Source organism: Microtus ochrogaster, linkage group LG8 (assembly GCF_000317375.1).
Source record: "Microtus ochrogaster isolate Prairie Vole_2 linkage group LG8, MicOch1.0, whole genome shotgun sequence".
NCBI classification, from domain to species: Eukaryota; Metazoa; Chordata; class Mammalia; order Rodentia; family Cricetidae; genus Microtus; species Microtus ochrogaster.
Genome location: NC_022033.1, coordinates 13755185 through 13766128, shown reverse-complemented (window position 1 = coordinate 13766128; position 10944 = coordinate 13755185). Strand labels below are relative to the sequence as shown.

General features: G+C 47.3%; 1 protein-coding gene across 1 annotated transcript in view; it reads right to left on the bottom strand.

Moving 5' to 3' along the window:
- Nucleotides 1-111: 111 nt before the first annotated feature.
- Wfdc3 (WAP four-disulfide core domain 3) overlaps nt 112-10944 on the bottom strand; it is a 17327-nt gene continuing 6494 nt past the window's right edge. The window contains 3 exon segments of the mRNA XM_013352232.2: nt 112-495; nt 919-1104; nt 3570-3694. Coding sequence (XP_013207686.1) covers nt 479-495; nt 919-1104; nt 3570-3694 — 328 coding nt within the window. The 3' untranslated portion in view covers nt 112-478.

The window sequence follows — 10944 nt, the reverse complement described above, 5'->3', positions numbered from 1 at the left end:
AAAAAAATAAAAAAATAAAAAAAAACAAATCAGGATGTATTATTTCCAAGATGACTAAACTCATCCAAGATTGCCAAAGGTGTTACACATTAACCTTTTACTGGAGCTCCATGCAATGACTAATTTATTTAACTATCATTTCAGGTTACACATTAATACTCTTCTTCATATGTGTTACATTTAAAAAAAGGAATCTGCTATCTTTCTTTAATCCATAGGTTTCATAGGCCAGCGCCATGCACAGGCAAACCCACTAGCTCCATCCTCATCTGAGCCCCTGCACAGTACAGACAAGAGGGTCCATGCCAGCGCTTTATTGGGAAAGAGAAGTATCTGTCCCCAGGGCTGTTCCATGTGATCCAGGCAGCAGTAAAAGCAAAGAAGAGAAGGGCTGATAATTGCGGGAATGTCACAAGCCCCAGGACGTCACCCCTCTTGGCTTCCATAAGATTCCTGGAGCCCCAGACAGTCAGGAAAGCTAGGATGCTCCAGCCTCTGCAAAGAGAAGACCTTTCAGGTCACAGCGATGCCTTTCGGGCTCCCCTGCCCAGCCATTTCCCTTCCGCCCTGGAAGCCTTGATGGACTTCCTAACTGGTTCTGAAGACTCTTGCCACTTAGAAGTTGGCCCCTCATGTCCGGTTATCAAATAGGAATGGTATCTGCTGGGTACAAATACAATCTGTTTTGTTGCCCTGCCCCCAGCCCTCCTATCTCTACCACAGAGAGCCACGCCCACTGTAAGCACAGTAATCCCACCACATCCATATGAAGGGTATGGTGTGTGATTCAGGATCTTTCTCCCTAACTACATTCTTCATGGCCTTCAGAAGCCTTCCCGGTAGCTAACAGGGGAGTGTTAACAGCAGTAAAAGCTGTCAACTTCAAGCCGGTCAAAGGTCATCATGGGCAATACTCACCTAATTTAGGATTAGCCCCATCAGTCCCGTTGGAGTCTGTGAGCTGTTTGAGTGACTGGAGCCGGGGGATGCAGAAGCGGCCACAGCCTGACTTGCAGCACTTTTCCCCGGGTTGACAGTTCTCATCCACCATGCAGTTGACAATACACAGGCCCACCAGGATTCTGGGACAATGGCCATCCCGCCCTGTGGAGAACACCAGCACAGGGAAAGACAGAGAGCTGGCTCCTCTCTTCCCAAATTTCCACCTACAACTTTTAGATTCAGGGCCCAGGGGAACCAACCCTGACTCCCAACTAGGTGTGGCTGGAAGCAGGGACGCTGGAGGACTGAGACACTATACAGCCAAACACCTCTGACATAGGACTCCCAAAGCCCACTTTTTGGGGCTGGTAGAATGCAGACATGCCAGTAGAGCTATAAGCGGAGAGACAAGGTCCTGCATTCCCCCACCACTGAATTTCATGTCAATGCCTCATCTGCCACCCTACAAGTTTTATGCCCCTGCTTTGTGCCACCCTAATCCTGTATAAGTCTTCTTTTATCTAAGTTTGTGTGTGTGCGTACATGTGTGTATGTGTGTATGTGTGTGGTGTGAGTCATGTGTGTATGGAATGTGGGTACATGTGTGTGCTTGTGGTATATGCATAGTGTGTGTGGTGTATTTGTTTGGTATATGCAGTATGTGTTGTGTGTGTGGTGTGTGAGTAGTGTATTATGTGTGTAAGTACGTGTATGTATGTGGGGGGTGTGCATGTATGTATGTGATATGTGTGTGTACATGAATTTGTCATAGTATCGTTTCTCAAGGGTACAAGAACAGTACAAATTCAGGAGGAAGGCTCCTTTAATATTCAACTTCCCTTTTTTCCCAGATCAGCAATATGCAATACTTGCTTTCAGTGTTGGGTGGCAGCAGTCACAACTCACAGCCTGCCATAGGATTACCATGGCATACAACTGATACTCTACAGTGGGTTCTGTGTATTGCAAAGGTAGAAGGGTTTTGCGGGTTGAGAGTTGTGCTGGCTAGTTTTATGTCCACTTGATACAAACTAGAGTATTCTGAAAGGAGGAAACCTTAACTGAGAAATGTCTCCATAAGATCTGGCTGTAAGGCATTTTCCTAATTAGTGATTGACGTGGAAAGGCCCAGCCCATTCTGGGTAGTACCATCCCTGGGCTGGCAGTCTGGGTTCTATAATAAAGCAGGCTGAGCTGGGCATGGTGGTGCATGCACTCAGGAGGCAGAGGCAGGCAGATCTCTGTAAATTGGAGGCCACCCTGGGCTATAGAGCAAGTTCTAGGACAGTCAGGACTACATAGAGAAACCCAGCCTTGAAGAACAAAATAAAACAAAACAAAATAAAATAGGGGCTGGTGAGATGGCTCAGTGATTAAGAGCACTGACTGCTCCTCCAAAGGACCCGAGTTCAATTCCCAGCACCCACGTGGCAGCTCGCAGCTGTCTGTAACTCCAGTTCAAAAGAATCTGACATCGTTATACCAATGCGCACGAAATAAAGTCAAATAAAATTTAAAAAGAAAAAGAAAATACACTGGGAAAACCATGGGGAGCAAGCCAGGGAGCAGCACCCTTCATGGCCTCTGCATCAGCTTCTGCCTCCAGGATCCTGCCTTGTTTGAAGTCCTGCCCTGACTTCCTTCTTTGATAGACTACAATGTGGAACTGTAAACCAAAGAAACCCTTTCCTCCCCAATTTGTTTTTGGCCATGGTGTTTCATCACAGCAACAGTAACTAAGACAAGATTATTAAATAGACTTTCAACTTACAAAATTTGCCATTTCCCATGGATTTGTCAGGTCAGGTCCCATGACAGTCAAGGGGCATCTGTAACTTACTTGTCTTCCCTAACAAGCTGTGTGTACGTACAGACAAAGGGGTGGACATTGCCTAGAGACATAAACAAACTAATGGGCTGGGAATGTAGCTCAGCAAATACACGGTGTTTGCTCAACAACCGAGAAGGCCTGGGTTCAGTCCCCAGCAGTGCACAACTGGACGTGGTGCCTCGTGCCTGGGACCCCTGCAAGCAGGTGATGCAAATAGGAAGGTCAGAAGTTCAAGGTCATCTTGAGCTACAGGGAAAGTTCAGTCAGCCTGAGTTACAGGAGACCCTGTCTAAAAAACAAAAACAAATAAACAGAGGTTGAAAGGGGGGGGGGGGAAGGGAGGAAGAAAAGGAGAGGAGAGAGAGAGATCTGAGAGCAGTATCTCAGACCTGTAAAACCAGCTCATGGGGATTAAGCCAGGGTTCTGAGTTTAAGGCCAACCTGGACTACATAATGAGACCCTATCTCAAAAACAAACAAAAATTGATCCAAACAACCAGTGATATTGGGCAACTTTACTGGACAGAGGAAGCAGGCCCCAAAAGAGGGGATTATTTATCCCAGTCACAAAGCATACCCACAGCAGAGCCCAGAAGGAAGCTTTGTTACCACACCTCCCTCCTCTAGCTCTTTCCATGCCAGCGTTAACCTTTAACCCTGGAAGGAATTGGGATGGAGATAGAGGGTTGTAAAGATGACAACAGGCTCCCCCAGCAAAGCATCCATAGGAAGCTCCTCCAAGCTTACCTGGTACCCAACGGGCACTTGTGGCTCTCCTCCCAAAGAACCAACATACCTCCCTGGATGTCTCCTCGGCAGGCATGGCCACAGCCAGTGCTGCAGCACTTGTGTCCCTGGGGACAAGATGTGTCCCCATCACACAGCTCCTCGCATGGAAGAGGGTCAGCAGGACATCCACCACTTAATTCTGCCACAGAATCAAAGCATTGAAACTCAGAGGTGCTCAAGCCAGGAACATAAAATACGTTTTTCAGTGGGTGTAAATAGAGACTTTAATATGCAATACTCCTTAATATTCTACATCCATTCCTTGTCTTCTGGCCATGAGCCATATTGGTTTTGGTGCTTGCAGTATGGAAAAACACTAATCAGCCCTTATCCACTGTAGCAAACACATGAATTCCATACCTCATGCTCACTCTCCCTTCTTTCATACTGTGACAGGTATACAGTGCTTGGCGCCAACCAACTATATCTCCTGGGATTTGTGCCTTGGTGAAGTCCCTTTCCACACTGACTTGGGCTTCACCCTATGATTTACCTTTACCACAGGGGCACTGGCAGAGATAGTCTGACACCGAGAGCTCACAGGCCAGTCAAGCCGAGCCTAGTCAGCAAGTGAGACCCTGACTCAAAACACCCAAGGTGGACAGCTCCTGAGGACTTGCCCTCCATGTTGACTTCTGGCCTCCGCATGCATGTGCACATACACAGAGATATGCAGAAATATATAAATTAGTTGATTAATTCATTAAAATAAATACGCTGGGCAGTGGTGGCACACACCTTTAATCCCAACAGAGGCAGAGACAGGTGAATCTCTGAGATCAAGGACAGCCTGGTCTACAGAGTGAGTTCCAGGACAGGCAGAGATACAAAAAACCAAATAAATGTAAATAAGAAATATTAACCCAGACATTCTATTGAGCTCGCAGCTGCACGCATGAATGACCTCAGCTATACCGCATGGGGAGATGAACTACCCAGCAGAGCCTGGGCCACCCTCGTGGATGTGATGAGCAATCAGGTCACTGTATCTGGGGACAGTTTGCTATACTGTAAATGAGGGTCATTCTTAAAACTCCAAGTCTGAGCCAGGCATTGGTGGCGCACACCTTTAATCCCATCACTCGGGAGGCAAAGGCTGGCAGACTTTTGTGAGTTTGAGGACAGCCTGGTCTACAAGAGCTAGTTCCAGGACAGGCTCCAGAGATACAGAGAAACCCTGTCTCAAAAAAGAAAAAAAATAAGCCGGGCGGTGGTGGCGCACGCCTTTAATCCCAGCACTCAGGAGGCAGAGGCAGGCGGATCTCTGTGAGTTCAAGACCAGCCTAGTCTACAGAGCTAGTTCCAGGACAGGCTCCAAAGCCACAGAGAAACCCTGTCTCGAAAAACCAAAAATAAATAAATAAATAAATAAATAAATAAATAAATAAATAATAAATTTTTAAAAAACAGGTCTGGTCTGAGAAGCAATAAATTTAGTCCAAATGAATCACTTCCTCCATGTTTTTTGAACTAGAGATGACCACAAACTAAGAAGTTTCTGTATCCTTTTTTAACAATTTAATTTTATTTTATGTGTATTGTTGTTTTGCCTACATGTATGTTTGTATGAGGCTGTCAGATCCCCTGGAACTAGAGTTACAGATAGTTATGAGCGGCCTTGCGGGTGCTGGGAATTGAACCCGCATCCTCTGGAAGAGCAGCCAGTGTTCTTAACCTCTGAGCCATCTCTCCAGTCCCTGCTTTAGTATTCTTGATACAAACTGCCACTTCGCTTCTTTCTTTCGGAGGCATACATGCTGTGGAGATGAAAGGAAGCCTTCTTTGAAGTAGGAAGCCACTAGCATGAGGGCAAAGTCAAGGACTGGCAAGGGGAGAGGGAGATGCTTTCTTCTTGGTAGCATCATTGAGTTGCCATGGCAGCTCTGACACCCACCTCAGAATTCTTGTAAAGGGGGGACAATGAATCACTATTCTGTAGATGTTCTGTTGCCCATGGCTGAAGACATTCTAGATGCTGAGAATCCAGAGAAGAGAGTGGGGCCGACCCGGAACTAGAGTAAGCCAGCAGCTAAGGACAAAACTCAGGCCTGAGCCGGGAGGTGGTGGCGCACGCCTTTAATCCCAGCACTCGGGAGGCAGAGGCAGGCGGATCTGTGTGAGTTCGAGACCAGCCTGGGCTCCAAAACCACAGAGAAACCCTGTCTCGAAAAACCAAAAAAAAAAAAAAAAAAACAAAAACAACTCAGGCCTGGTTTGCAATGAATCCCTAAAAGATGCAGGCAACTTGGCCCCAGGAGCAGGCACACCCAAAGAAGACTACATCCAAGCCAAACTAAACTCACCATGAATCATTGCCGTTCTTTAAATGCAGGAGAGAGGCGATGAGCAATTAAAAGTTTTGTAGAAAACCAAAATATGCCTAGCCCAGAGCCTCGAAAGCAGCAGGCTATGCATGACAGCACATGGCTGGCTCCAGAGAGTCTGCTGAGATGGAGAGAGCAAGCGCTGAACCCCAAAGATGAGTCATAATAGTCTCGTGTCCTGGGATTGTCCCGCACAGGAATGTTGTGTTGTTATGATGTCATATCAAAACTACATACCCTGATTTTTTTTTAATTTGGAAAACAAGGTTACTAGAACTACCGGAGGTATCTCACTACACCTACTCATCATCTACTTGACAAACACTGCAATATGCTTGACAAAAGTAAAATTTCTTCCACCATTGAGAGAACTGTATATGGAAATCACCCTAGAGGGAAATTCCATGGTCATCAGCTTCTCATAGAGTTGAACAATGAACCTAAAAAGAGGGACACCATACCTACCACGTGTCACCGTTCTAATGAGCTTGGCTCTGATGGGATGAAGGCCAGGAGACTCCGCTCCTCCCTGCTCTTCAGACTTAGTAGAGACCTTACCTCTGCTCTCCCCTAGCCCAGCTTCCCTTGAGCCCCTAGAGTTTTGGAAAATTTCAGAAGCAAGGAACAGACCCCTTGGGAGGCAGGCTGGGGTCAGAGGGCATCCCCTTTGATCACTGCTCAGCACTGCCATCCTCCTTCATAGCTCAAATTCATGTCAAATAAATAATTCCTGTCAGCTCAAACACAAACGTAATGGGACGTCACTGCTGTGGGATGGCCTTCGGTATACATGTTGTTTTTATTGGTTGATGAATAAAGCTGTTTCGGCCAATGGCTTAGCAGAATAAAGCTAGGCCAAAACAAAGATACAGAGGAGAGTAGGCAGAGTTGAGGCGATGCCATGTCGCCACCAAAAGGAGAAAGAGATCCAAACATTAGCGGCAAGCCACGAACCTCATGATAAAATATAAACTAAAAGAAATGAGTTAATTTTTAGTTACAGCTAACCACAAAGAGGCCTGAGCCATCAGTTGTAACTGATATGAAGCCTCTAAGTGGTCATTCAACAGACAGGCAGAGAGAAACCGGTCCAGTGGGGCTGGGCGAGACAGAGAAGAAACCTCCAGACACACTTCACCACCTCTAAGTCAGACAATGCTGTCCTCAATTTTTGTAAAAAAAATTTTATGTTCATTGGTGTTTTGCCTGCATGAATGTCTGTGTGAGGGTGTCAGAAGCCCTGGAATTGGAGCTACTAACAGGTGTAAGCTGCCCTGCAGGTGCTGGGAACTGCACTCAGGACCTCTACAAGAGCAGGATGTGCTCTTAACCACTGTGCCATTTCCCTGAGCCCCATACTTTCATATCCCTTAGCTAGTTAGTTAGTTAGTTAGTTAGTTAGTTAGTTAGTTAGTTAGTTAGGTATATGGGTGTTTATCTGCATGTATGTCTGCATGTATGCCTGATGTCCAAAGAGGCCAGAAGAGGGTACTGGATCCCTTCTGGGGTTGTTATGCGCTGCCACGTGGGTATTGGGTATCAAACCTGTGTCATCTGGAAGAGCAGCCAGTGCTCTTAACAGCTGGGCCACCTCTCCAACCCCGCCATCCTTATTTTTAAGCTAGACAGTGCTTGTACTCCCTCATACTCTCCTGAAACCAAGTTCCTGAGACGTTCTAAGCACCCATCCTTATCCTGCCCCCAGGAGCCTTGGAAAACATGGTCTTTGTTAGCCGGGCGATGGGCGCACGCCTTTAATTCCAGCACTCAGGAGGCAGAGGCAGGTGGATCTCTGTGAGTTCGAGGCTAGCCTGGTCTACAAGAGCTAGTTCCAGAACGAGCTCCAAAGCTACAGAGAAACCCTGTCTTGAAAAAAAAATGGTCCCTGTGATGATGCGTTTGGACAAGATGCCCTGCCCTCGATGTCTTGGTTCTGCTAAACTGCGTGAACTCAGCCATTACAAAGTATGGGGCCCAGTAAGCTCACAACTAATTATGCTACCATGGATCCTGACAAGAAACAAGACTGGTAGCTAGAACTGGGATGATCACCCCACCCCCTGTCTGCACCTCTCCCAACACCCTACCAATCCCCAAAAGCAGGGACACTGAAGTCAGTAAATAGGCTTCACACCTCCTGCATCAGCCCAGGGCTTTGCCTCCCTGGGCCCGTCTGTTAAAGAGCATCACTGCCACCTGTCTGTCACTCAGGCTGTTAACGTCACATTACACAGTCTCTAACGCCCTTTCCCTCGGTGGCCACAGCCTTTTATTTCTTTACCTGGTCCCGTCAGCTGCCTTCGAGTCTCTGCTTTTCCATGTCTGTATTATGGTGAGCTCCTTGGCCTAAACCAGGATCACCTATCACCCAGTCGGCCATGACAGCTTCTCGTCTGGCCTTCAATTGTCTCCACCTGGCCCTCATCCATTCTTCACACAACAGAACAGCCTTTCCAAAGTGAACATTGGACTAGGCCTCTCCCTCATTTAGACGCCCCTCAATAATCTTCTTTTGGCTTTTTGAGACAAGTCTCATGCAGCCTAGACTGCCTTAAACTCACCCCATAGCCGAGAACGGCCTTGAACTCCTGGAGATCCTCCTGCTTCTGCCTTCCCGGTGCTAGGATTATGATCATTTCCCACACGCAGGGCTTAGGTGCTTCTTTACAAATGCTGTTTAGTCTGTATTTACTGCTGTGTGTGTGATATGTGTAACTGTGAGTGCATGAATGTCACAGGGTGCCTGTGCTGGTCTGAGAACAACTTCTGTGGTCGCTCGTCTCCCTCCCCTAGGTTGAACTTGGATCCTCAGATTTGTGTGGCCTTCACCCGCTAAGACAACTCAGTGGCTCGAATTACTTCCTTCCGCACATAGAATAAAATCTGCAAAAGGAGCTCAAAGCTGTCCTAACTCCGAGCTTTGCCACCTCCCAACCTCACCTGGAACTACCTCTGATTTTCTCCAATCACAATGGACTCTTTTCCCTTCCTTAGGAACAAAATTCTCCCCTCCCTCAGAGCCTCTGTCTTTGCCGCTCCCTCTTCACAACACTCCCCAAAAGGTGGGGACCTTGTTCACCATAGATACCCACGAGCCAGGGAAGGCTGACTCTCCACACAGAGTGTAAATGAGTGATTGGTGAGTAAGTGGGCGGGGCAAAATGCAGGTGACTGGAGAGGGAAACAGACCAGAATGGGGCTGGACTAACTGTAGGAGGCCCTGTGCGTTGCCTGGCACATATAATGTGAACTCTCAGAATGCATTTCTTCCAAACTACGTCATCGCTCTGTGAAGATGACAAGATGACAAGGGGCAGACAGAGATGAACACACTTGTCCAAGCCCACTGAGCAAACAGGAGACTCATCACAGGCTACCTTCAGACCAGAGCTTCTCCCGGAGAGCACAGTCCAGAATCTACCTGTGCCAAAATAGACCAGCTCTGCTACAGTGTACCGGTGATGATGTCAAGGGTTACGTTTTTCACAGCTCAGGAAGGAGAGCTTCCTGGGAATCAGTCTCATTAAGAGCAACCCTTTTCGCAGGGCAGTGATGGCACTTGTCTTTAATCCTAGCACTTGGGAGGCAGAGACAGGAGGATCTCTGTGAGTTGCAGTTCCAGGACAGCCAAGGCTACATAAGAGAAACTCTGTCTCGGCAGCGGGGGGAGGGGGGAAGAAACCTTCTCTACAGCAGGAGCTAAAACAGTAACTCTGCCAACTGGCCCACCAACTCCACCAGGTCTTGCTCAGCCTGTGGGCTCTGAGGGATCTATAGTCTACTTCCAGCCTGCCTGCCTAACCCCAAGGGAAAAGGAAGTCTCACCTCTAATGGCCAAAGCCCAGAGTGGCTCACAAAGGTACCACACCTAGGAACCAGCCTCACCCTCAACCCCCACAGTTCAGACGTCAGCGGCCAACACTGAGAAGATTGTATGAGGCCTAACAAGCTGACAGTAGATGACTTGCTCACAACAGATTCCCAGGTTTTGTGGGACCTGAGAGTCCTGACAAGGACTGCACTCTTCTCTCCTGTGAGCAGTCTGTCCGAGATAGCTGTCTGAACCAGGTACAGATCACCCCACTGGGTACTGGGAAGGAATTTGCTACCAGGGAGACATGGTTGAAAGGAAAGATTACATGTACGGTGGAGTTTTAGGGTCTCAGAGAGGGGGTGATCAGCAGGGTGGGGAAGGGGGACTGTTTGCACTCCTGGGCCAGCTGTAGTATCAAGTAGGCCTAAAATGTAGCCCAGACCCAGTCCCCCTAGAAGCCTAAAGAATCTAATGTAAACTCCTGAAGGACTAACACACCCTTTAACACATTATGGTAACTCTCCAGGCTCTTTCCACCTTACAGGGAAACAGAAAGAAGTACAGAGGCTTGCCTGGGGAACCGCTCCTCTCAGACAACCCAAATCTATGCGTGCAACTTAACACACTGTGTTCTCAGGTGAGAGACTGACACCAGCTTCTGCAGACAACAGGATGTCATTCAGGAGTCACAAGCTCCAGGCCGGCCTGAGCAAAACAGTGAGGCTCTGTCTGCCAAAGAGGAAAGGACATAAAGGAAAGAAGAAAAAGAGCCAGGGTCTTGGTGGTACATGCCTGAAATCCCAGGACTCAGGAGGTGGAGGCAGGAAGACCAAGGGTTCAAGGCCAGCCTTGGCTATGCAGAGTATTGGAGGCCAACCTGGGCTACCTGTCTTGAAAACAATGACCTCATTTAAGAAAATAGAAAATAAACCACCAAGAATAAATGTATCAAGTATTTTAAATCTATGAAATACCCTAAAGTCTGAGCAACAGGCAGATATAAGGTTATATATCATATCTGGGTAAGTGCTCCAAAAGTCAGTGTATATATCTAAAGTCACTCCAAGAAAAAGAATTTGGAGAATAAAGAGAGACAGGAAATGTGGCCATAGAGAATACTGAAGAGTACAAATAAGCCAAAGTCGCCATGAAAAGTCTAAAATAGCAGAAAAATAAGAAGTAAGTTCTACGCAGATGACACCACCAACTTCGCCATCACCATCATCTTCATCTTCTTCTTAGAT